Raw genomic sequence first — 24,182 nt, forward strand, 5'->3', positions numbered from 1 at the left:
GGCCACCGAAGAAATATCGATAGCTCGCTATATCGGTATTTTAAAAAAATCGACAGATCGCTTTCGATATTTTTAAAAAATATCGATATATTTTTTTCATCAAGTATAAAAAATATCGATATCTTACAAAAACTATATCTATATATATTTTTAAGCAAAACTAAAAATAGTGACATATTAGCCAAAAAACCACCAAACCAAAATTCACCAATTTATTTTGATAAAGTATCGGCTAAAAAAATATCGGAATCACCTAGAAAAACATGGATATTTTTTTCAGAACATAAGGATATATCGATTTTTTTCTGCATCACTAATTTACTTAAACAATATAATTTAATATTTTTTCTTGTTCATAAAACAACTAGATGGTTATTGTTACATAGATTTTACAAGAATATTAAACACAATTGGGTACAATTATTAAATTAAGTATATTATAATTTCATGTTGCTATAAGTTAAAGAACTACCAAGAAATTAAGTAGATTGTAAACGGTAGCGATGACATGTGATAAGGATCGTGATTCTGACGTGTACTTCAAGAGGTTAGATATTTAAATATTTTTGGTTAAAAATGCCTTGGATAGCAGAGAACTCATTAACGCCAGTTCAAAGATTTTGTTCAAATATTCTAGCATGTGGACCGGTCCCACGTCATATTGCGTTTATAATGGATGGAAATCGCAGATATGCCAAAAAGAAGCAAATTGACAAAGCCGTTGGGCATTCCAGGGGCTTTGAAAAGTTGTCAGAATGTTTGAGATGGTGCTTGGAATTGAATATAAAAGAAGTAACTGTATACGCTTTTAGTATTGAAAATTTCAAGAGAAGTAAAGAGGAAGTGGATGCTCTAATGGAATTAGCAAGAAGTAAATTCACCAAACTTTTTGAAGAAAAAGACAAATTAATGGAAAATGGTATTTGTATTAGAGTAATTGGAAATCTTTCCTTGTTACCTGAAGACATTAGGAAGCTTATTGCTAAAGCAATGATTCTGACTAAAGACAATAACAAGGCTATATTAAATGTAGCCTTTGCTTATACCTCAAGAGAAGAAATGACACACAGTATACAAACAATTGTAGAAGGAGTGAAAAATGGTGATATTGTCAAAGAAGACATTGATGAAGATCTTATATCGAACTGTTTATATACAAACTTAAGCCCAAATCCAGATTTATTAATAAGAACATCCGGAGAAGTTAGACTTAGTGATTTTTTGCTGTGGCAAATAAGTAATACTCAGGTATATTTCACAGAAGTGTTGTGGCCAGAGTTTTCAATTTGGCATTTATTAGCAGCTATTTTTAAATACCAAAGACAGTACAATGCCATGGTTACATTTGAAAAAGACAGATTTAAACCAAAGTGTAGTGAAAATGCTAGGGTGGAATCATTTCTAAATAATCTTCAATTAAAAAGATTAAGACAGCTAGAAATTTATGCTGGTATGTGAAATTTAATGAGATATTATTTTAAACATTCCAAAGTTGTTATAAATGTTTGTTATTAAATTAAATGGATTAAATACATGTATGTACTGTGTTTTTCTTTATAACAAGTGGTCAACCAAATATATCTTACCAAAAGAGTGTATTGTAATAAAGCTTATCATATTCCATATTGAAATTATAAGAAATCTAAAGTGTAGCAAAATGGTTAAAGTCCAATTTACAAAAATGTCTACATTATTTAATGAAATGTCACTTTGATAAATCAAAAAACCTGTGTAATTTTATTATTTAATTATATTATGTCCAAGGGGAATAGGTGATACATTAAAATCATTTTTTACCTTTAGAAAAATATTGATTATTAGGTGATACTTTACTGTCTTTTTATTTAATTTTATTGTTCATAGATTCAAAAACATTTAAACAAGAATCTGAATGAAATTATAAAAATCATTAGAATTTTTAAGATAATGTATTACTTCAAAAACAGTATTTTTAGTCGAAAAGCCAATATATAATAGTAAACTTTTTAAAAAACAAAGTTTTATCATAATCATTGCGTTAAATTTTTAGAAATATCTACATTGTCTTATCTAGGAAAGATATTTTTTATTTATTGAAATTGACGTAAATTTATGTTTGTGATTGTCCTTAGACAAGAGTCCAAAATCGGACAGCGGAAATGAACTCAGTCATGCCAGTAACCAGGCTGGGTAAGACCGGATGTCCTCTGGGATGATCATAAGCTGGTCACTCGCCGGTCGGTACCAGCCGAGGACCGTGGTTCGAAGCCCACGTTAAACAGTAAGTCCAGTTCAGATAAACTCTGGTTATTAAAAAGGAGACTTAAAATACATAAAAATATATATGACGAATATCAAATAACTATTTAGTTGTCTCTATTTTCATAACAAAAAATATAATCTAATAACATGTATATTAAAGTAAATATTTTTTAAAAGGGCGCACATTTTGGAAGAATATGTTTAACCACATAAGTAGGTTGTTCTTAGCCTTAACCATCATTGAAAAATTCATCATAAGTTTTTGTTTATGTATATTTTGTTATTTCTCTAATGGTTGATGAGTAAAAGTTAATTTTCTTTTATTACGATTCTAAACAGAAGAACAATGATTATATATTTTTCTATCTTGTGACTTATTCAAATTTAGAAGCTTTTACAATTTTTTGTGCGCATTCAACAACTGTTTTTTGAGCTCTTGGAATATCTATTAACACTACTTCAGAATTCTTGCAATAATACTTGTTTCATTAATTGTGCTAGATGTCACAATTTACAGTTTAAATGTTTTTTTATGATAATTACCATTAAATTTTTTTTTCAAAATGAAAAACAAATAGCAGTACGACTTAAAATGGTTATTTAACAAAATTTAAAACATTTGTCACAACTATTTATTTTGTATTCTGAAAATATAATGATGTTTAGTGAACAAAGTATAGATAGATATACTTTGTTCACTAAACATCATTATTGTTTTTGCAGATAAAAACAAAATTCTTGGCTAATACACAGCCCACTCTGTCTCTGGCAAAGGGAATATCTGTAATTACATTTTGGAATGTTTTTTCTGCTAATTACTTGACAGCTGGAGGCTCATATGCTAAGGAGGAGCATAGTATAAATGTACAGTGTACAGAGTTTTCTTAATTAACTTTCAAAGTGGAGTACTTGTTGCTAGAGCTCTACGTAAAGAAAATAATTTTAATATGGTTGTTTTTTATAACATATTAATATTATTGGTGCAAAAATCAATGATCAGTTGCAAAATGTAGCCTTAAACAGCTAGAAGACCGAGTTTCATTCTTGTCATTGCTCCGGTTTTTACTGCACACAGCATACTCACCAGAGCTCTACATAAAGAAAATAATTTTAGTTTGGTTGTTTTTTATAACATATTAATATTATTGGTGCAAAAATCAATGATCAGTTGCAAAATGTACCCTTAAACAGCTAGGAGACCGAGCTTCGTTCTTGTCATTGCTCAGGTTTTTACTGCACACAGCATACTCACCAGAGCTCTACATAAAGAAAATAATTTTAATTTGGTTGTTTTTTATAACATATTAATATTATTGGTGCAAAAATCAATGATCAGTTGCAAAATGTAGCCTTAAACAGCTAAGAGACCGAGCTTCGTTCTTGTCATTGCTCAGGTTTTTACTGCACACAGCATACTCACCAGAGCTCTACATAAAGAAAATAATTTTAATTTGGTTGTTTTTTATAACATATTAACATTATTGGTGCAAAAATCAATGATCAGTTGCAAAATGTACCCTTAAACAGCTAGGAGACCGAGCTTCGTTCTTGTCATTGCTCAGGTTTTTACTTCACACAGCATACTCACCAGAGCTCTACATAAAGAAAATAATTTTAATTTGGTTGTTTTTTATAACATATTAATATTATTGGTGCAAAAATCAATGATCAGTTGCAAAATGTACCCTTAAACAGCTAGGAGACCGAGCTTCGTTCTTGTCATTGCTCAGGTTTTTACTGCACACAGCATACTCACCAGAGCTCTACATAAAGAAAATAATTTTAATTTGGTTGTTTTTTATAACATATTAATATTATTGGTGCAAAAATCAATGATCAGTTGCAAAATGTAGCCTTAAACAGCTAAGAGACCGAGCTTCGTTCTTGTCATTGCTCAGGTTTTTACTGCACACAGCATACTCACCAGATATAGCGCTTTCTGATTAACACTTGTTCAGATTGATGCGGCACGTCTTAGCTGACACAAGGTTTCAAAGTAATGAAAAAGTCGATCTTAAGACACGGATTATCATATATCAATTTTTCTCAACAAATTTTTACCTTTTTAAAATGAAAAAATGATTATAATACCTGCAAGCATCTAATTGATCATTTAATATTATAGTATCAATATGGATTATATGGTGGGTAAATAAAACGTATTTCAACAACTATTATATATATTTTTCACTACAATAATGTGATAATAAAGGTTCGTCCATAGATATTTTCAAATTTAGTTAATAATGACTTGTTCATTCATAATGAACATATGTATATACATGGTAAAATTACAGCTTTTAGCAGATATACGGGAATGTTAATTTTATACATACAAAAAGAACCACAGCGGATCGTTCAATTTTTTTTAAGCTGCAGAATTTTTGAAAGAAACTGTATGTACAACTATTTCAACCAAGTAACGGTTGAATCGGATGATTCACAGGCCCTTAAAAATCTATAAAAACAGAAATACTGCTTAGTATGACAATAAAATACATTTGCAACCCGGCTAGGAAATTACGCTTTGCCTGCTACTGGAGCAGCCCCCTTTCCTACGCTTTTTTCAGCACCCGCTTCTTGTTCTAATTGACGGCCTAGATATTCCCAGTTGTGAACCATCAGTTTTTGAACAGCCAACAAAGCTTCGTAGCGCACATTAGGATCCTCATGAGCCAACAGTTGCATAACGAGTTGTTTCCCGCCCAGTTGTTCGATTATACTGAAATTAAACACGCATAAAATTTAGTTATCCAGGTAATTCAGTTTTTTGCGCAAATCAGAACTTTCCAGTTCACACAATCACATACTTTTTTCCACGGGGATAATGCCTAACATATTCTCCAATATCAAAACTGGCTACGCTGAGTACCAAGGGATCCTTACTGGTTTCCAGAAGATGGATGAGGATGCGTAACAATTCGTAATTCTTTTCGTTGAGCCTTTGAGCGTTTTCACGCCAAAACTTGCTTTTATGTACCGGTGACCATTCCAGACGTCCTGATTTAACCTGCAACAAGAATTCGTATTTATTTCTAGCTGGTAAATTATTTCTACCGGCTATATACTATGTTTCTGTTTTAAAAGAGTAATAATTATTGCCTATGTTTTTTTGTTGTATTGTATTAGCCATGAGTATTGATACACGAGGTGTGTTCAAAATGTGTTGGGATATTGAAATTTCCCAATCTGTCTTTTTTATATAAATTTATTTATTGCCGTTAGCAATTAGCAAGCATGAGCAGAAAGTATTCATAACTTTTCAGCAATACTGTTCCCAAAGTGAGAGCCAATGAAGGCAGAAAAGCATATTAAAAATCAAAGGTTCTCTTTATAGCTTTAGTTTTAGCCAAGCATAACAATGTACAACCCAGCGTCCATATTCGCTAGACATCGTCCCGTTTGATTGTTGAATGAAATTCTGACATATATGCAAACTTTGAAAGTGATAAATTAGATGAATAATGTTTTTTTTCTAACAAATATATGTCCCTTATTTTTTGAACACCCCTCGTATTGCACACATTGACGGCGTTGGCTGTGAACGTATATTGTGAAAAAATGGATAAAAAGGAATTTCGCGTGTTGATAAAATATTGCTTTTTGAAGGGAAAATACAGTTGAAGCAAAAACTTGGCTTGATACCGAGTTTCCGGACACTGCTCCAGGAAAATCAACCATCAAGGATTGGTATGCTAAGTTTTGACGTGGTTAAATGAGCACCGAAAACGGTGAACGCAGTGGACGCCCAAAAGAGGTTGTTACCGACGAAAACATTCAAAAAGTCCACAAAATGATTTTGAATGACAGTAAATTGAAATTGAATGAAATAGCAGACACTCTAAAGATATCAACAGCACGTGTACATCATATCATTCACGAATATTTGGGTATGAGAAAGCTCTGTGCAACGAGTTGATGATTCGGAGCAGTGTTTGAAGATGATCAAGCGTAATAAACCCGAGTTTTTGCGTCGATCCGTAACAATGGATGAAGCATGGTTCTATCATTTCACTCCGAAGTCCAATCAACAGTCATCCAAGTGGACTGCACACGATGAAACCACTCCAAAATGTGGGAAAACGCAACAGTCGGCTGGCAAGGTTATGGCGTCTGTATTTTAGGATGCGCATGGAATAATTTTCTTTGACTACTTTGGATTTCGAATTGCTTCCTCGTCCACCGTATTCTCCAGATCTGCCCCTCAGCGACTATTTTCTGTTCCCAGATCTCAAGAGAATGCTCGCTGGGAAGAAATTTTCGTCGAATGAAGAGGTGATCGCCGAAACTAAGGCCTATTTTGAAGCTAAGGACAAATAGTACTACAAAAATGGTATTGAAAAGTTGGAGGGTTGCTATAATCAGTGTATCTCTCTTGAAGGGAATTATGTTGAATAAAAAAACTAATTTTGTTAAAAAAAGTGTTTTACTTTGGTAGGCCTTTTCAATTGACCTGTTAATATCTAATAAGATCATATTTTTCATGGATCTTCAAAGTTTGAAATGTATTGATTCTATACTTGTAAACTATGTTTTTCTGCGTAAAATCTTTAATTATTTGGTAAATGTTCTTAACCATTATATTCTGACTGGCTGCATAAATAAAATTCCAATTTTTAGAATGTTTTTCCTTGCATGACTATATTCTTATAACAAATTTATAATTGAAAATTGAATTCTTTGTAAGTTATATGTTAAAATAGTACCTGAGCAAATTAAATTTAAGATTTCCTTGTATGTCTCTGATCAATAAAATAATTCAGGTACCTTCCAACATCAGCTTAAGGCGTGCAAACCACACTGTGTCGTTTTAAAGAATTTAAAAGCTCTACCTGCTCTACTAGTTACTATGATAAGGATGTTTTCTGTTCACCGATTAAGTATTTCAGTAAAATTAATGTGCAATCAACATCCCAACAAGAAGTAATATGAAGACACTATGTCTGGTGAATAGGGCAGAATTTCACAAATCTCGTAATGTGTTGCTGAGCCTTATTATGCCAGAGGATGACTTTGTGTCTGTTACTCGTTATTGCTGGTCTCTTTTATAATACGTCGTTCCATTTGTTCATCGACGTTGATCCAATACAGTTACATAGATTATCATAGAATACATCTGGTTGATTCCATCATATGCACTGTAAGACTTTATGCCATGACTTCTTGTGCTTGGAATTGTGATAGTTTTATCACACACCACATAAAACTTTTTGTATGACAAATAATGAAACCGTGTCAAGATTCAAAATGATCATTTTCAGCCACTCATTGTTTTAGAATTTCTTCACAGCACTCCATGAGTCATGGAATGCCGGTGACGCATTAGCGTCTATATACATTGAATAGCTCAACAATACTAAGTGGAAAAATGTTATATTATGTAGCAAAATGTCAAAACAGAACAGTCCTCTTGTTGCGACAGTCGCGATTTCGAATTCTGCTGGAACATGGATGTACTTTATGTTTGTGATTATAATTGTAAATGTCTTTATAAGCAACAGTGCAAAAACCGATAAGGAATAAGCGTCCCAATCACGCCAGTAACCAGGCTGGGTAAGACCGGATGTCTTCTGGGATGGTCTCTTAATGCTTAATGGAGCGTGATTCGGAGCCCACGTTAAACTCTGGGTCCGGTCCAGATAAACCCTCGTTGCTAAAAAGGGAACTTTAAAATATATTTTTGGAAAATATGAAAATCATCGAAATTAACAGTTGGGTTATGTTGTTTAACAGTTGTTTACATTGATAGTTCGCACTTTCACCGATAGATATCGCTGCTCAAAATACATCAATAACTACATACCTCAGTAGCGTACTCGTCAAATGAACTAAGATCCTGTACAGATGAATGTAATTTTTCAGAAAGGAAATCAACGTCGGCTACGATATCTTCATCGTCGAATTTACGCTGTTCCAAGATTTGCAATTGTTTCAACACCTGAAATAAACAATACTCGATAGCGTTCTTTTTTCTTCTGAAATGCATTCTTATACCTTGCTCTGTACCATAGCGATGCAGTGTTCCTTGGCTACTTGATGATCCTCTGGCTTTTCAATCAAATTCCTGAACACCGCCAAGATAATTCTGGTGACCTTTTCCTTCACCGAGTCGCTCACAATATCAGCGAGAATGGGAATCACGTTGAATTTGTTCATTTTTTCGGCCAAGAGAGGATTGAAGGTGAGCACCCACAAGCAGAATATCAACTGATATTGCACCTAGACGGATAAATCAATGATTTAATTTTAAAGGTTTTTAATTCGCTGGCGACATACGTACCTGGAAATTTACACGTCCAGCTAGTACTGAAAGAAGGGTAGAAATACCATCTACTGAAACGAAAGCGAAACGGTACTCGTCAATACGCAGCATCATCTGGAGGCAACGCGCAACCGATTGGATATATTCGTTGTTCTAAAGGGGGAAATGGAAAAAATTAGAATTACATCACAACCAATTTATGCTAAGAGTGCGAGATTACATTAAAATAAAAATTAGCGTCCCCCGAAAAATTTCCAATAAAGAATTAAAAGCATAACAATATACCATCGCATATCTCTCTAGATTTCTAAAGTCTATCGACGAAAAAACAATTAGAAGTGGCTAGTAGTGACTAGTTCTGGAGAATCCCAACCGTACTCCAACGGTAAACTTCGGTAGTTTCCGCCTGATTGTGCGACGTTGCCATTTACAAGCAATACAGAGGTTGAATTCAACGTACTACAGCAGTTATTGTCCGGCCCTGGCTTTGGTAGAAGCTCTGTTTTGTAAGGTTAAAAATTGTTTATAGTTTGTTCTTGTAGTGTTCTTCATATTTTGATTATAAAATATTTTTAACAAAAAAATTGAAGCGACTTCAAAAAATAAACAAGGAACTCATTAAAAATTTTAAAATAATCAAGCTTAGAGTTTTAAAGGTAAAAAAATCGTTTCAAAATAAAATATGTACATAATAATCGTTGTAATAACTGAATAAAAATAAACAAAAGCCTTATTTAACCTCCTCTACACGTATTTTATATTCTACTAAGTACACACAATTTAGCTTAATTCCTACCTAAACCTATTGATCTATTTAAAATTCACACATAACGTAATCAATCAGGAATTCATAATAGTGAGAGGTGAATTTTATTAAAACCAGATTAAAATGCTAAAATTCAAATAGATGCTATATTGGATGAAACATGAACTAATTTATGTAGTGGCCATGAATACATATCTGTATATTCTACACACAGGTTTAATACATATATATTTGATCATTGCTTTTATTGAATTAATTATTCGATGAAGGAACAATGTATGTTTTAGTGCTGTGTAAGATAAAATAAAATTTATGCTAGTGTGTTTATATATTGACAAATAAATAATATTTGTTAACTTACATATTGTTTTAATTTCTCTTTTTCCTTTTAAAATTAAATACGTTTATAAAACACATAATATATAAATTTAAAATAATAGACAATAAGCTTAGTTAAATTTGAACTTGAGTTTCAAGTGAGCTTTTAGGTTAATTTGTGAATTCCACAACATCTATTATACTCTTCAAGTATAGGAATAAATTACGAAAACTATAACTTGTAGTGTTTATATATTGATAAATGATTACATGTTTTATTTTCTCTTTTTTCTTTTCAAAATTATTTTAAAATGAAAGATGTTTATAAAAGGTTCTTCATATTACTTTTTTTATATTATAGGGGGCGAAAAATACATAAAAACATTTTAATTTGGGTCTCAACAGAAATATTGGGTTCTATAATATTAGGTTAACTTGTGAATTCAAGATAATTTATTCTTTAAATATACATATTAGTTTAAACAGCTGGCAACGTTGCACGTGCGCATTCGGGGATGTCCCAGAACTAGGCCCTTAAGAAGTGACTCTTTACAAAAACATTGATTCTAGAGATTAAAAATAGATAAAAAGAGAGATAGAGAGATAAAAAGAGAGTTCTAGAGATTAAAGAGAGATAAAAAAATAAAAATTAATATGTTTTCTATTTTATATTTTATAGTGTAGAAATAAAACCCCTTTTGTATTATGTAAATAATGTTAAACGTGTAGTAAAACAGTCCAGTTTCTCCTCAATTATTTCTGAACTATTTAGACAAATCTAGTGATACATCGCACTCTTAGCTAACAGTTAAGCATTAAGAGCAGTAATAACTTACCAGTTAAATTTCTTAAACTTAACTCTGTATATTATAGTAAAATAATCATGCAATAAAGATATAACCATTAGTTAAGAATTTGATCTTAAATGTGAACAATAAAAATCGATAATGAACACATTCTGAATTAATGTGTTCAGCGGCACGTTTTAAGATCAAATGCCTATATAAGATGTCAACTGGTGAAATCTGCAGTATGAACCGATCCAAGGCCCTCTACAAATATAAACAGATGTTTACAAAACCCGTAACAATCCATTTCAACGAACAAAATCTTTTGACAATAATCAACAGCATGCATTTTTCTAAATTTGTCCTAACATATCTAAACATATAACCTAATTAAGTATACATTTCGTTCAAAACTAATACACATGATGACAGTAACCAAGAATCAGTATATATGAAAAAATATGTATTTAGCTCATTATATATGATTAACAGGTTTTTGAAAATATATTTATATTCGTATTTAGACAGATTCTTGTAGAAATAATATATTTTTAAGAAATTTTTTCAAAATGAGTCATCATGTCTATTAAGAAACTAAGGTCATAAACCAAAGATCTTGGGAGAATGAAATATATACGAGTATGTTTGTGTATACTTGTATGGTCTTAATTTAAAGAACAACGACACCTCTATTGGACGTTAGCTACTCTAATTTTGTTTAAAACTTAATAGAACCAATCAGCATTATCCAAAATCAGGTATCACTGTCGAATTAAAAAAAAATGTGTTGTGTATACCGATATTTCCCCATCTGACAACCCTGGCTCATCAAAACCTCTCTCCGTGTATATCTCTGTCCTATCACCAGCACGAGGACTAGATGGCGCTGTGGATTCTAAAGCGTCAAACTAGAAACCAACCGATGACAAGGTAAATCATGTTCATACATATAACCTGTTACTGTAACTGTAACGCTTTGACATACACTGATCCGCAACCCTAATGCGTAACCATCACACAACCTTGATAGATATAACACGTCAAATGTGACATCGTAATGAGGTATTTTAGATTGGCGAAAACGAATAAGGGACATGGCAGATTCCATCAGCTAGTCGATTCTTTTTGCACGGGGCGCAAAAATAAGTGACAGGAAACAGTTTTCATTTGTAATGTTAGGCAAAAATGATATAACCGAAATAATCAGAATCGTATTATTGGTATTATAATGATTGAGTGTGTTCTGGTCATTATTTAATTTTAAAAGGGCATTTATTGAGAAAAATTGGTACAGAATATCAATATAATTAGTATTAAAATTAATTAAATTATTTACGATTATTTTTCTACAACTTTCTCCCGCCTCTTTGATAACATTGTAATACCGTGTTGAAAGAACGACATTGGTTTGACAGATCATCGATCCTGTTTAAAACTACTCCAGTATTTCGAAATCATGTGTCAAGCCTTGTTTCATTGAGCTGAACAAATGCCTCATCAAGAAGCGCTATGTCTGGCGACTACGCTGGGTGAGTCAGATTGATTTTGTAACGTGATTACGAAATCATACGTTCCAAAATCGGTGAAAAGCTATGTGGAAACGCCTAAATGGTTCACCCCATCATAGCAGTTTTATTCCCCAGGCATTGCCCCGTTTGATTATCACTTGTCCATGATACACTACTTTCATTGGCTAATCAGTATTTCTGGTCTCACAATACCTTGATTCCTCATATTTTTATTATACATTTTTGTACGATAAAAACCGCATATTTAATTATAATATTGCCTTTTTACAATATTGTTTGAAATATTTGCTTGTACACGATATATTTCGATTATATCATTCTCAACACTACTAATGTGTTAATTAGTATATTATTAAAAATTCTGAAAATGAAATATGACACTGTGTGGTATACACAAAATTTTAATATTAACATGACATATATATTATATGTATTGAGCCACTTTGTTCTGATACTGTCTAGCGTGGGTACTATGTGAACAATATCGTTAGTAAACAGCTAATATCAGTTCAAACATTCTATCACATAAACACCAACTAATGATTTACTTTTAGTGTATTAATGAATCCACTGAACTGTGACATTCACACAACAGCAAACTTTACCCCCAAACTATTTGAGGCGTTTTACCTCTTGAGCTAGACTGGCAGCGTCGGCCAGCGACATGCCGAACAAAATTGAGTTTGCTCCAGAAATTATATTGTAGCAACCTTTCAGTTCTTTTTTCGGCACAACTTTGACACGTTGTATCTTGTTTTTATGCTCCTAAAGGATTAGGATAATATTTTTGGGAAAAAGAGCATCAGATCATTGGGAAGCTTTGTGAGAGAAAGAAAGAAAGGAGAAGAAAAAGTTGATTGGGGTTAATTGATGAGTTATTGGAAAGATCTGGGTTGTTCAGTAAAGAGTTTTAAAACAAATAGCAGCTAAATCATAGTTCTAAATTTTACCACAAACAATTATTATACTGTATAACAAAACTCTTTAATGAACAGCTGTACATGAGTTTTAGTTGCCACTATTTGTATAAGTTATCATAGCACAAAGCAAGCAAAAAAGCATTGTTACATTCCAAAAGCAAAATTAATAATATCCATGTTAGATGCAATGTGTTTTTTACTCGAAAAGTGCAATTATATTATTTTTTTAATAATGTCCTATACAGGTATCTTTGATATAATTAAATTTGTAATTATTTACTATGCAAAAAGCATGCAATATAATTTAAAAGAGAACACTTACTTGGGACTTCAGTTGGTCTTTTAACCAGGTCAAGTAAAAGTGTAGATCAGACCTGTCCATAGGTGTCTGAGACCAACAAGCAATTTTCGCAATTATTCTTGATGTCATATTAGTAATAAAACCATCTTGGCGGTTGAGCAAATTCAAGAAAGGACCCCAAACAGGCTCCTTTTTCTTGTTTGCATACTCATGAAAGATTTCAACACGGCTACGATCTTCCTGTAGCACAATAGAATAGCCTTTACAACATCTGACATAGAGAACTATCATTTGAATATACCTGTAGCATGTCATCAATTAAAACCAGAATATATTGTAAAGTTTGGTCTTTTGAAACATGTCCTAATAAATTTAAGAAAGTTTGCGCGCATTGGTTTCTATCTCTTCTCAGCAAGCCCTCTCTCTTCTGGCTATCATTGACATCAAAAGCGACAATAAAATTATAGTCCTCTTGAGAAACCATTCGAGATCTAAAAGGAACAAAGAGTTATAACGCATAAGCAGCTTAAAATATATTTTGCTAGATAAACTTACTGGTAGTATGACTGCCAGTTTACTTTCTGATTGCGAATGTCAGTAGCTTTTTGTTGCAAGACACTAGTAGCAGCTAACATATCTGAAATAGCATTTTTCATTGTAACAATATTCTTTAGTCTAGTTGCTGGGCAAACATCACAAAATATTAATATGCCAAAAATTTAGTACCCGCGATCCAAAAATAAGTTTCTTGGCAATGTCAAACTTTTTGAGACCACTGATTAGTAAATAAATAGCCACCAGTTTTGAAAACAGCTAGTCACGTGAAAAACTGCCCAAGATACACGCCTATATTTTGTTATTATCTGAACAAAATTAAAATTTGCTAATTATAACTTAAAGACGTATGAATATGAATTAAATATAGTTCCTTTTTAAGATTACGCAAAGATCAAGGTAAAAATAATGAAAAAGAGTTGAAGTAATTCTGCTCCGTAAATAATTCTTACCAGTTTTATCATCTTCCAATATTTCTTTGATTTTAGGGTCAGCCCCTGATAAATTCGAAGCCATGGTCCAGTGAATTTTTAGTTCTTCCAAAGAATATGTAAGTTACACCTCTTCGGACACTTCCACAAAATACAGTCTTGTGATTATTGACGTAGTCCTTCATTGGCATGACATTGACAGTTATCACGTGTGTGAAACAAAGATAAACATATTATTCCGGCGGACGATTTGAATTTTCCTCAATATGGAGTTAATAGAACCCAAAGCAAAGCGACATTGCAAACTTCGTCCAAAATTACCTCTTCCTATAATATTTAAGAAAGACGGTTCCATTAAGAAATTTTCGGCTAACTTTAACGGATTTGCAGTTATTGTGAGCGACGTGGATGATATGAAAAACTTAGTTTCAATGGGGTATTTTGGAAAAGCTAATTTTTCAAGAAGTTATCCACAATTTACTAAAAGTGATACGTGTAAGATTTTAAGGGAAAGGCAATTCAAGTATAGAAAGGATAATTTTAATCATACCAATGTGAAACAGCCCGCAGAAAAAGTGATTGTTGTGCCTAATAGTGATGAAGAAGATAATAATTATTTCATAAATTTAAAGCCTAAGTTTGAATTGGATTACTCAAATATAAAAGAAACAGTTTGGTTGGGTTTGGAAGAGGCCTTCTTTCTTACTAATGTCCTTGGTTGTCTCGAGGTTACTTATAAAAATGATATTTTAACTGTTGAGAATATGTGGGAATTATTCAGTAACACACAACCTACATTCATCAGGAATTATATAGTATATTATTACTATAAAGCAAAAAAATGGGTTGTAAAGCCTGGTATTAAATTTGGTGGAGATTTCTGTAAGTATTTTCATATATTTTACCAACTTATTTAAGCACTGCATCTTTTTCAGTGCTTTATAAGCAAGGTCCTCCTTTCTATCATGCTAGTTATGTAGTAATAATCCAAATAGTCAATTCTAATTTAGAGAATCAAATGGAAGACCTCTCTCTAGATAATGTTAGTTTGTCAGCACTTAATAGACTATGTGAAACTGCTGGAAAGGTATAATTAAATGTGTTTATATAATAATATAATACAAATGACTCTCTTCTAGGAGTTGCTTATATGTAAAATTCATTGGCCATCACAAGTTCAGTACAATGATTTCAGCAATATAGAAATAGAAGAAGTACTGATTAGGAGATGGGTTCCTTCTCAAGAACGGGATGAAATATAACATTCCTTTTATTGTTGAACATACATAAGAAAAACTATATTATTTTATAAATAAAACTACATATTTGAACCAATTCTTGTATTCTGTTCTAGTCTTTTTTTAAGTGGAATACCAGTACTTCTAAATTGCGTTCTTTCTTCTAAATATAAATTTTTACAGTGTTCCTTAAAAGCCTCATCATTATACCACTTGGTAAGACAATCTTTCAGTTTGCTATTTTCTGCCCTGCATTTTACTACCATTAGAAGATTGTTGTTTTTACAACACTGAGTAAAATCAGCTACTTCCTGAAAACATTTTTCAGTACGGGCTATATCTCTCATTTTTTTGGGAATCATTACATCTAATTCGACTCTCCTAAGACTTTTATCATTGGGATCCCCTAAAATTACGCATGTATAAAATACATCAAGGCTCCATAATAACAAAATAATATCTTACCAACGCCATGGGGCCCACCTCCTAATTTAGAAGACAGAACGGTCGATTTTGTATTTTCTGACATTTTTATATAACCTCAATGATAAATGAGGGTTATAGATACTTGAAGCTAAATCTCTTCTTTTCAAATAAATTTCTTCTGTATTACAGCCATGTATGTGTTAATAGAAGAGTTTTGCGTCATAACGGAAAAATCGCTTATTTGTTTGAAATGTTCGTTCTAAAATTAACATTATCGATTTATTTTTTTATTAATGTTCATTAAATAATGAAAGGGGTTCATATAGAAACTCTCGTGTATACGTATATTTTCCAAGTTTATTGGCAATATTACTTTCACTGGTGTTTGATAGGTTGGCAAAGTAATTCAGATTGTTGTTGTCATGTTCAATAACAAAAAATTTTGATGTCAGTTGCTATTCAAAAATTGGAGAGATATTTCTAAATTAATTATTATTAATGAATCAATATGCATTCTACAACTTTGAGGGGTGTTTTCCCCGAGCCAAGTAAGTGCAAAAGAAGGCTGTATTTTTTATTTTATTGTAAACTTTAAACCATTTTCCACAATTTTAGAACCTGTATATAGAAGAAATTTTATTAAAGAAAATGTTAAATCTATTAAACATATGCAAGGGATACTACAGGAAGCTGGTGTCATACAACCAAAAAAGAAAAATGAGAAACCTCTCGATAAGTTTAGAAATATTGCACAAACTGTAAAATCAAAGGAAAGCAATTTAAATAGAAGTAATCCAATTCTTACCAAGATAAATAGTCAACAGAAGGATAATACTCAGGCATTTAAAAATTCTGCATTGGCTACTGTACCAAAATTAAATAAAACAAGAAGTTCTCTGAAAAAGAATGAAATATCTAGTGTCCGTGTTGTTGAAGGTAGCAAAATAACTCATCGAGCTATGCAAACTGAAAGGGAAGATGACTTAGAACATTTATATGAAAGTGGAGTTATTAAATATCCAAGCCCCAGTATTGTAAGAAATACTTTAGGTGCTGTACATGGTGGACAAGGAGATCATATAGACAGTGTAACTGAAAATATGGAAAATTTAAGTAAGTTTCCTTTAACTGCTAAGTAGAAATAAATTAAATGGTTATTATAGCAACTGAAGAAAAAGATTTCATCAAAGAAAACAAACAAAATATTAAGCCAAGAGCTGTTAAACAGAGTCCTGTTAAGGTGATAGCTAATGCACCACCAAACTACCAAAGAGGTGTTGTACCGAAATACCTAAGAGACAAAAAAGAAGAGGTTGCACAGGAGACTGAACCTGAATGTCCTCCGGGGCATGTGTTATTACCAGAGGAGGAGAGAAAAGAGACTTTGAGGGTGTTGAGACAGAGTAATAATTATTAAGTTACTAAAAGAAAAATTTTAAAGTGTTATTTTCAATCATTTTAGGTTATGCTGATAGAATTCAAGAATTAAATATGATGCCAGTAAGGAATGATACATTGAAAATGAAAAAAAGAAAAATGGATATAGAGGAAGAACTAAAAAGAATAGATGGTGGTATTAAAGTGTTTCAAAGACCAAAAGTATTTGTTAAAATAAATGCTTGATTTTAATTAATTGTTTATTTCTTTGGAGAGTATGTATCTGTGATTTTATATTGTATAATTAAAAAGAAAAAAATACAAGATTGCTTGTTATATTTGCATTTTATGTAATAAATAGAAAGGCCTAGTCAAAATGTGTTTTGAATGACATAATTAGTTACCTATTATCTGTAACATGTACAAAATTCATTTTATCTAATTTTAAATTATGATGGAATTTAGGCTCTTCAGTTTTAAACCATCCCTCATAGTCAAATTCTGGGAAAAATATTCCTATTTCTCTTTTAGCAGTTTCTGGTGAATCTGGATAAAATTGAAAATACCATAAACAATACAAATAACTCATACTTTTTTCTAACCTGATCCATGAGTAGCATTTCGGGTATCAGTAAATCCATATTTACCACGAATCGATTCACGTGCTTCAAATTGGGCTTTATAGACCTTCGTTGGTCCCATTAAAGTTCTCCAGTCTTTAATGGCATTTTCTTTTGCAAGAATATAAACATCTGAAGGACCACTAAAATTTAAAGTAATACAGATACACTTCTTCAATTCTGCCAGTACCTTGTCATAAATGTTATTAGACGATTATAAAAGAACTTGTGCATATGTTCCTCATAAAACATTTCGGCTTCATGTGGTGTAATATGTTTCCTTTTTGATTTTACAACTTTAAAATTTGATGAAACTATAATGTTCCTTATAGCTTCAAGAGAAAAAGGATTTTTAATGACATGAGGTTTGATAATAGCTAGTGTTAGCTGTAACGCAGTCATGGGGAATTGAGCTAGATCAAAACATAAAGTCAGTTCAATTTCAATATATAAAAAATACCTGTTTTCATCTTGAGCTTGATTAATTTATAATATAATGAGGTTATGCGAAACATAGTCAACCAATTATACAACTAGAACTAATTAATTTCAGGTATAAAATCACTTTTAATGTTAAATAAAGCTTCTTTAAAATTAGATTTAAATTATTTTAAAAGCAACATACTTATTTTACTAAACTTATTATATATAAAACATTTAGAACTAAAAAGAAGAGTACTTTGAAATATAACATTCCAGACATTAAAATTGAAATTCGAAAACAAAAAGAACAAGTACAGGGAAATAAGAAACAAATAGGGTAAATTTGCTTTTAATCTAAATGTAATTATCGAAGTCCAATTACAAAACCCCATTATTTACAACTAAATAATAAATATAAATAAATATATATATATATATATATATATATATATATATATATATATATATATAACAGTAATCTATTTTGTGGTTCTAATTGACCATTAAATTATCGTTCATTCGTTCATGATATTATTTATATTTATCTTGGAATTTTGTAGTAATTTTATTCTATTATACTTACAATTTTAAGTTAAATCATATACTTAATCATTAATATTTATTGTTTTTTTGTTTTCATATATTGTAATAATTGTTAAATTACATGGAAATGATAAAATATAATTCTGTATATCATGATTAACAAAACAAAGAATAAATAAAGATGTGTAGCAGATATTTATATATCTATATATATATGTTGATCATGATATATAGAATTAGATATTTTATCATTTCCATGTAATTTAACAATTATTACAATATATGAAAACAAAACAATAAATATTAATGACTAAGTATATGATTAAACTTAAAATTTTAAGAAAACTCCAAGATAAATATAAATAATAGCATGAACGAATAAACGATAATTTAATGGTCAATTAGAACCACAAAATAGATTAGTCTTATATTTTCTAATTAAAATGTCTTATCAACAAAGACAACCTAGAAATTATAACATATAGTTTTCAAAGGAACATCAATGGAATGTACATGCACACTTTAAACTAATCATGATTCATTTAAGCCGAATTTTAGTGCCATCTGTCGAAAGCCATTTTCCTTCCATCTGGATCTTTCCCATCGCACGTAAACGCCTGGAAATAGTTGATTCGTCAACTGCTAATCTCTTTGAAAGTTCTTTGAGACTTCGAGCTGGGTTTTCATCTAATAAGTCTTGCAATGAATTGTCATCGAATTTTTTTGGTCCTCCAGGACGTCCTTTGTCATTGACATCAAAATCACCACTTTTAAATCGTTGATACCAATATCGACAATTGGGATATGACGGAGCGGCAGTACCATAGGTATCTAAAAGTATTCGATGGGCTTCGGCCGCAGATTTCTTCAAATCAAATAATAAAAGTAATGAATATCGATAGTGCACTTTTGAGCGTTGCATTATTAGCTAGTAAACACTGAATAGCGATCAACAATATCAAATTGAAAACAGAACATAGAAAAACACAACTACTCAAAACACTTCAAAAATGTCAATTTTCTACGCGATGTTGTCAGTGCCGTTGCCAGTTTTTTTTATGTTTTTTTTTTTAAATTGTAGATGATATTAGGTTTCTCATCGAATAAAATATCCATATGTGATATATTAAAAAATATCGTATATCATTTTCGATATTTTTTTAGTATATCGGATAATCTATATATAATATATATATTAGTATTTATAATATGTTATATATTGAAGAAAAAAAATATCGATATACTTTTTGGAATAAGCATAAAAAATAGGAAATTTTTCGAAAAATATATCGATATTATATTAATTATTAAATTATAAAATAAAAAAATTAAATAGATATATATTTTTCTAAATATTTTAAAAAATAGTGATATTTTCATAAACATTTAATATAAAGTACCAATTTTAAAGGTTTATTAAAAATTACATTTAATTTGTTTTGAATATATTTCCAAAAAATATTGCATATATAAATATCGATATATCCGCCAAAAAAATATCGATATATCGATTTTTTTTTGCATCCTTTCTATAAAGAATGAGAAGGAATAGGTGCACATCGATAATTTTGACATATCAATATTTTTCTATGATATCTATATATTTATGTTGTGTTTTTGTTAACTTTTTAATATGCATTTTAACAATCCTGATAATATGGATATTCTTTGTGCAGATATATTAATATTTATGTTTATCGATATTTTCGTATATTTTTAAAATACTTTGGATAGTCTATATATATGATGCTAATTTCATAAACTCTATAGTTAATTCTTAAATTTCATAGAAAATGTCTCTGTATTTTGATTTTCTTTTTGTCCACCAGGAGTTAAAAGTATATGAAGAATTATAATCAGTATTTTTATATTTAAGTATTTAATAAGAACAAGATAAATTTATATTGAGGAAACATATTGCATTTTCAAATATAATTTATTTATGAATTTGAACAATAAATTTCACAGGTATTTAGGAAGATTGTAAAAAACTGAATACTGCTTCATATCAATTTATGGGTATCTTCAATATAAGAGAACAACTAAATAATTCTTTATTTTTAAATAAACCACAAGTAATCCTATGAGTTAAAAGGTTTGGTTTGCTTTTACTGAAATGGATTGAAACTGGAGCCAAATGTGAACATTCTTGTACCAGTTTCAGTTGGTTTTTCAGCTTGATTCTTTTCAAAACTATGCTGCATTGAGCCGGGCTCGAAATTCAAGAAGTTTGGATTTAATTCAGTACATGGTTCATATTCATACTCTGGACTGAACTGGATATTACCGTCCACTGTAAAACGTAACATGATGTAAAACTGATTTATTTAATGATCAAATGTCTTACGATTCTTAAAGTTATCTTGAACCAAATGTGTATCCATTAGAGATAAGTTGAGTCCATTAGAACTTGTATTTCCAAAGGCCTTGGAAGAATCAATAAGTAATATCAATAATTCATAATATCGTAATATCAAACTAAATTTAATTACCATGCTAGTTTCAGCTCCTTCTGTTGGCTTGTGGAAAAATGAACTATACTTGTTGTCCATCATCAATGGTTGAAAATTGAATGGTGCCTCCTTTTCTGATGTTAAATTAAAATGCACAGATTTATTTTCTTTGATACTTGTAGAATTTAAGGGGGGTAATGATGTCGTAACTTGAGTTTGAGAAATTTGCTGACAGGCGTCTTTTATATTTGATGTCTGCATATGAAATAATTTTGAATTAAATCATCTCATGTACTGTAAATAGTTAATACAGTAATTACAAACCTGTGAATTTCTCACAGTATTAATAACATTTGCTTTCTTCTCATTCTCATTTTTCTTAATATCCTCAAGAAGAGTTTGGCTTATAAGAGGTTTTAACACGTCCTGTGACGTTATATTACCTTTGTCCTGTAAGTGATATTAGTATTTTTTTTATAAATTTTAAATTATTTACGTACTACATATTGATGAGACGGTTCATTAGTAGAATCTTCAATCTCTGCAGGTTCTTGACTAAAGGTTTGATTACTCTGTTGAGACACAAAAGAATCTTGAAGTTTTGATGTATTCATTGAGTTTTTTGAAAATAGCCTTTTCTTCCATTTCTGGAGCCAGTCAGTCTTCTTGTATTTGACTTCAATACTTGGAGTTTTACTATAGTCTTGAAAAGCTGGTACAATAATTTGTTCACTAAGAATTCTAATTTTTGGTGGTATTATAACTTCAGAATCTTTCTCTAGAATTTCACTAATTTTTTGATTTAAATCAATATTATTATTTGATCTAACCATATTTTCTGAAATTAAGCCAGTTTATATTTAGTCTATTATATATATATTAATTATACCTATGTTAGATATTTGTTTTTCAATATTTAGTTTGGCAGAATTTTCTTGAACAATATTCTTTTGAATATTTTGATATTGTTTGTTTGACAGTTTTTCCTTAACATATTTTGTTGCTAAATCAACAAAGTAATTATAAAATATTTGTTTTTGAATTTTTAATTTTTGAGCTATAATTGCCTTCAGCACCTTAACTTTAACTGCTTCTTGTCTATGTTCAATATCAGCTTTAAGATAAGCAACCTAACAATTACATCTGTTAAATCGCATTTATTAAGTACATTAAAAATACCTTTTTATCTTCTAACTGTTGAAATAACAAATTAGCTTCCATTTGGTTTTTTATTTTTAAATACATGTTATTGAAATCATCTTTAACTGTTTGTTCTTCAAACTCATTAATTTTAGAATATCTTGACATAATTATTTCAAATGTCTGATGATTGGTGATGCATTTTTCCATAATCTTGCTACCTTCTTCAAGACTGTTCAAACAAAAGTATCAATATTAAATATATGATAGAAATATATATACAACCTCTCATGTATCAGTTGAAAATATTTATTTTGCTCTTTATGAAAAGCAATTTCCTCGTCAATTTTTTCCGTTCTTCTCTTCATTAGGCTAATTTCAGAAGTAAGTTTCTCGGTTAGATTGTTGTAATCTAGATTAGCGTATGAAATTTAAATTATTACGTATGCAATTTTATGGTCATTAACTTACATTTTATTTTAACATTATTCTCGATGATTTTGTGGTCTCTTTCTTCAATTGATTGGCATATTTTCTGTAATGATTCAGAATTATTGGAAAAATCCATTATTTCTATTATGACAATTGTTGAATTAGCTATTTCTCAATTGTGCTTTCAGGAAAGGTGGAGTTTTATTTAATTGTTACTATAGAAACTGGTTATTAATGGCTATTTTGATTTTGCACATTTTCATTTCAAATATCCCGTAGCGTATATTTTGTTGCCTATATATTAGCAAATTGAACTTAATCTTTGAGATTTTTCAAATATATCTAATACAAGTCTTCTTTTTGATGTATCAAAGCAATAATAGTAAACAGTAATATTAAGTGTAGTAACAAAACATGTTCAAAATAATCTTTCCGGATTATGTCGTCAATTTTCTCAGCATCCCTCATGCTTTACGATATACCAGATACACAACGCTACAGCTAAAAACTCGAATACTATACGCTATAATGTTCCTTAATCCTGTTTTGGAATCGTAAAATTTTCCATATTGCCATACGGTAGCGTTACAGATTATGTTTAAAGGCGATGCCGTTCTCCCTCTGCCTCGTAAAAAATATGAAAAATGAAGCAGGGGTGTCGTTCAACGCATACCGTCAAGGTACGTTATGAAATACTAAAATATTTATGTCAAATAAAATGCACAAGCTTTATATAGGTGTGTATACAATTACCATACGTAATATTCTTTTGTAGGTATGTACCAACGTGTTATATGCGTTCTGTATAATAAAAAAATATATGCCTTTTTAGCAGTTCGTCTTTATTGGATGATTTTATTTATTTTCCATAAAAAAATGTTTTTGTAGTAATGCAATATCGTAACTTGGTTTTTGTAATAAAATATTTTTACGTTTTTAAAGGACTCACTATGCTAAACAAAAGTTATTCTGAAAAAAACCATACTACTCTAAGTTTAGTATTTAAATGTTGAAAACGTATATTTGTTTTTCACGTAATATTATTAATTTAAGATAGAAGATATATCAAGTTACAAGTCAGGCAAAAGGTAGATGCAGTAATTTGAAAGCTGTCAAATTTTCAATGACATGCTTTGTTCTAACATGTTTTTAAGGCTCTATTTTTTGTCATCTTTGTATGTCAAATAGAATTGAAAAGCATCAAATACCGGTAGCCATATAATTGGAGAAAAGCATCAAACCAGTTTTTATTTAGACGTCCCAGGTGGTTATAGGTGCTTCAGCAAGTCACTGACATGGGCGTATCAAATTTTTATTTATTCTGTCGATGAAGTTTCTGAATAATTACGGGTAACATGAATATTTAAATATTTTAATCTACATTTTGATAGCACTTTTATAATCATAAATCATATTTGA

General features: G+C 30.4%; 7 protein-coding genes across 10 annotated transcripts; 3 read left to right on the plus strand and 4 right to left on the minus strand.

The window, feature by feature from the left end:
* The first annotated feature begins 456 nt into the window (after window positions 1–456).
* On the plus strand, window positions 457–1,538 carry Dhdds (Dehydrodolichyl diphosphate synthase subunit). The gene has a single exon (XM_076415876.1). It carries the CDS (start codon window positions 577–579, stop codon window positions 1,456–1,458), a length of 882 nt encoding a protein of 293 aa, XP_076271991.1. The 5' UTR covers window positions 457–576; the 3' UTR covers window positions 1,459–1,538.
* A 2,865-nt stretch (window positions 1,539–4,403) lies between these two features.
* Window positions 4,404–14,274, minus strand: VhaSFD (V-type proton ATPase subunit VhaSFD). 3 transcript variants are annotated; one of them, XM_076415798.1, is made up of 10 exons: window positions 14,133–14,274; window positions 13,681–13,762; window positions 13,427–13,616; window positions 13,147–13,365; window positions 11,173–11,283; window positions 8,522–8,656; window positions 8,236–8,460; window positions 8,045–8,179; window positions 5,052–5,251; window positions 4,404–4,963 (listed from the first exon to the last, which is right to left on the minus strand). In XM_076415798.1, exons 1-10 carry the CDS (start codon window positions 14,194–14,196, stop codon window positions 4,762–4,764), a joined length of 1,563 nt encoding a protein of 520 aa, XP_076271913.1. In that variant the 5' UTR covers window positions 14,197–14,274; the 3' UTR covers window positions 4,404–4,761. The 3 variants fall into 3 exon arrangements, with proteins under 3 accessions (XP_076271913.1, XP_076271907.1, XP_076271920.1); XM_076415792.1 differs by lacking the exon at window positions 11,173–11,283 and adding an exon at window positions 12,535–12,669; XM_076415805.1 differs by lacking the exon at window positions 11,173–11,283.
* Window positions 14,275–14,343: 69 nt separating this feature from the next.
* On the plus strand, window positions 14,344–15,446 carry Tsen2 (tRNA splicing endonuclease subunit 2). Its single transcript, XM_076415863.1, has 3 exons — window positions 14,344–14,993; window positions 15,047–15,198; window positions 15,251–15,446. Exons 1-3 carry the CDS (start codon window positions 14,378–14,380, stop codon window positions 15,371–15,373), a joined length of 891 nt encoding a protein of 296 aa, XP_076271978.1. The 5' UTR covers window positions 14,344–14,377; the 3' UTR covers window positions 15,374–15,446.
* On the minus strand, window positions 15,364–15,961 carry LOC143203686 (COX assembly mitochondrial protein homolog). Of its 2 annotated transcripts, XM_076415942.1 has the most exons (3): window positions 15,815–15,961; window positions 15,715–15,755; window positions 15,364–15,660 (listed from the first exon to the last, which is right to left on the minus strand). In XM_076415942.1, exons 1-3 carry the CDS (start codon window positions 15,876–15,878, stop codon window positions 15,430–15,432), a joined length of 336 nt encoding a protein of 111 aa, XP_076272057.1. In that variant the 5' UTR covers window positions 15,879–15,961; the 3' UTR covers window positions 15,364–15,429. The 2 variants fall into 2 exon arrangements, with proteins under 2 accessions (XP_076272057.1, XP_076272048.1); XM_076415933.1 differs by having other exon boundaries at window positions 15,364–15,755; window positions 15,815–15,953.
* Window positions 15,962–16,004: 43 nt separating this feature from the next.
* Window positions 16,005–17,529, plus strand: LOC143203598 (uncharacterized). Its single transcript, XM_076415818.1, has 4 exons — window positions 16,005–16,323; window positions 16,391–16,888; window positions 16,939–17,178; window positions 17,238–17,529. Exons 1-4 carry the CDS (start codon window positions 16,284–16,286, stop codon window positions 17,396–17,398), a joined length of 939 nt encoding a protein of 312 aa, XP_076271933.1. The 5' UTR covers window positions 16,005–16,283; the 3' UTR covers window positions 17,399–17,529.
* On the minus strand, window positions 17,399–18,273 carry LOC143203663 (nucleoside diphosphate kinase 6). Its single transcript, XM_076415921.1, has 3 exons — window positions 17,963–18,273; window positions 17,755–17,915; window positions 17,399–17,698 (listed from the first exon to the last, which is right to left on the minus strand). The coding sequence occupies exons 1-3, from the start codon at window positions 18,172–18,174 to the stop codon at window positions 17,553–17,555; spliced, it is 519 nt and encodes a 172-aa protein (XP_076272036.1). The 5' UTR covers window positions 18,175–18,273; the 3' UTR covers window positions 17,399–17,552.
* Window positions 18,274–20,734: 2,461 nt separating this feature from the next.
* Window positions 20,735–22,989, minus strand: LOC143203572 (uncharacterized). Its single transcript, XM_076415780.1, has 9 exons — window positions 22,803–22,989; window positions 22,617–22,743; window positions 22,371–22,563; window positions 22,081–22,321; window positions 21,692–22,029; window positions 21,516–21,641; window positions 21,231–21,446; window positions 21,086–21,164; window positions 20,735–21,031 (listed from the first exon to the last, which is right to left on the minus strand). The coding sequence occupies exons 1-9, from the start codon at window positions 22,897–22,899 to the stop codon at window positions 20,847–20,849; spliced, it is 1,602 nt and encodes a 533-aa protein (XP_076271895.1). The 5' UTR covers window positions 22,900–22,989; the 3' UTR covers window positions 20,735–20,846.
* Between the last annotated feature and the right edge of the window lie 1,193 nt (window positions 22,990–24,182).

Source organism: Rhynchophorus ferrugineus, unplaced genomic scaffold, assembly GCF_030347505.1.
Source record: "Rhynchophorus ferrugineus isolate W39M unplaced genomic scaffold, kcgeb_rfMv2 rfM1, whole genome shotgun sequence".
Lineage (NCBI taxonomy): Eukaryota > Metazoa > Arthropoda > Insecta > Coleoptera > Curculionidae > Rhynchophorus > Rhynchophorus ferrugineus.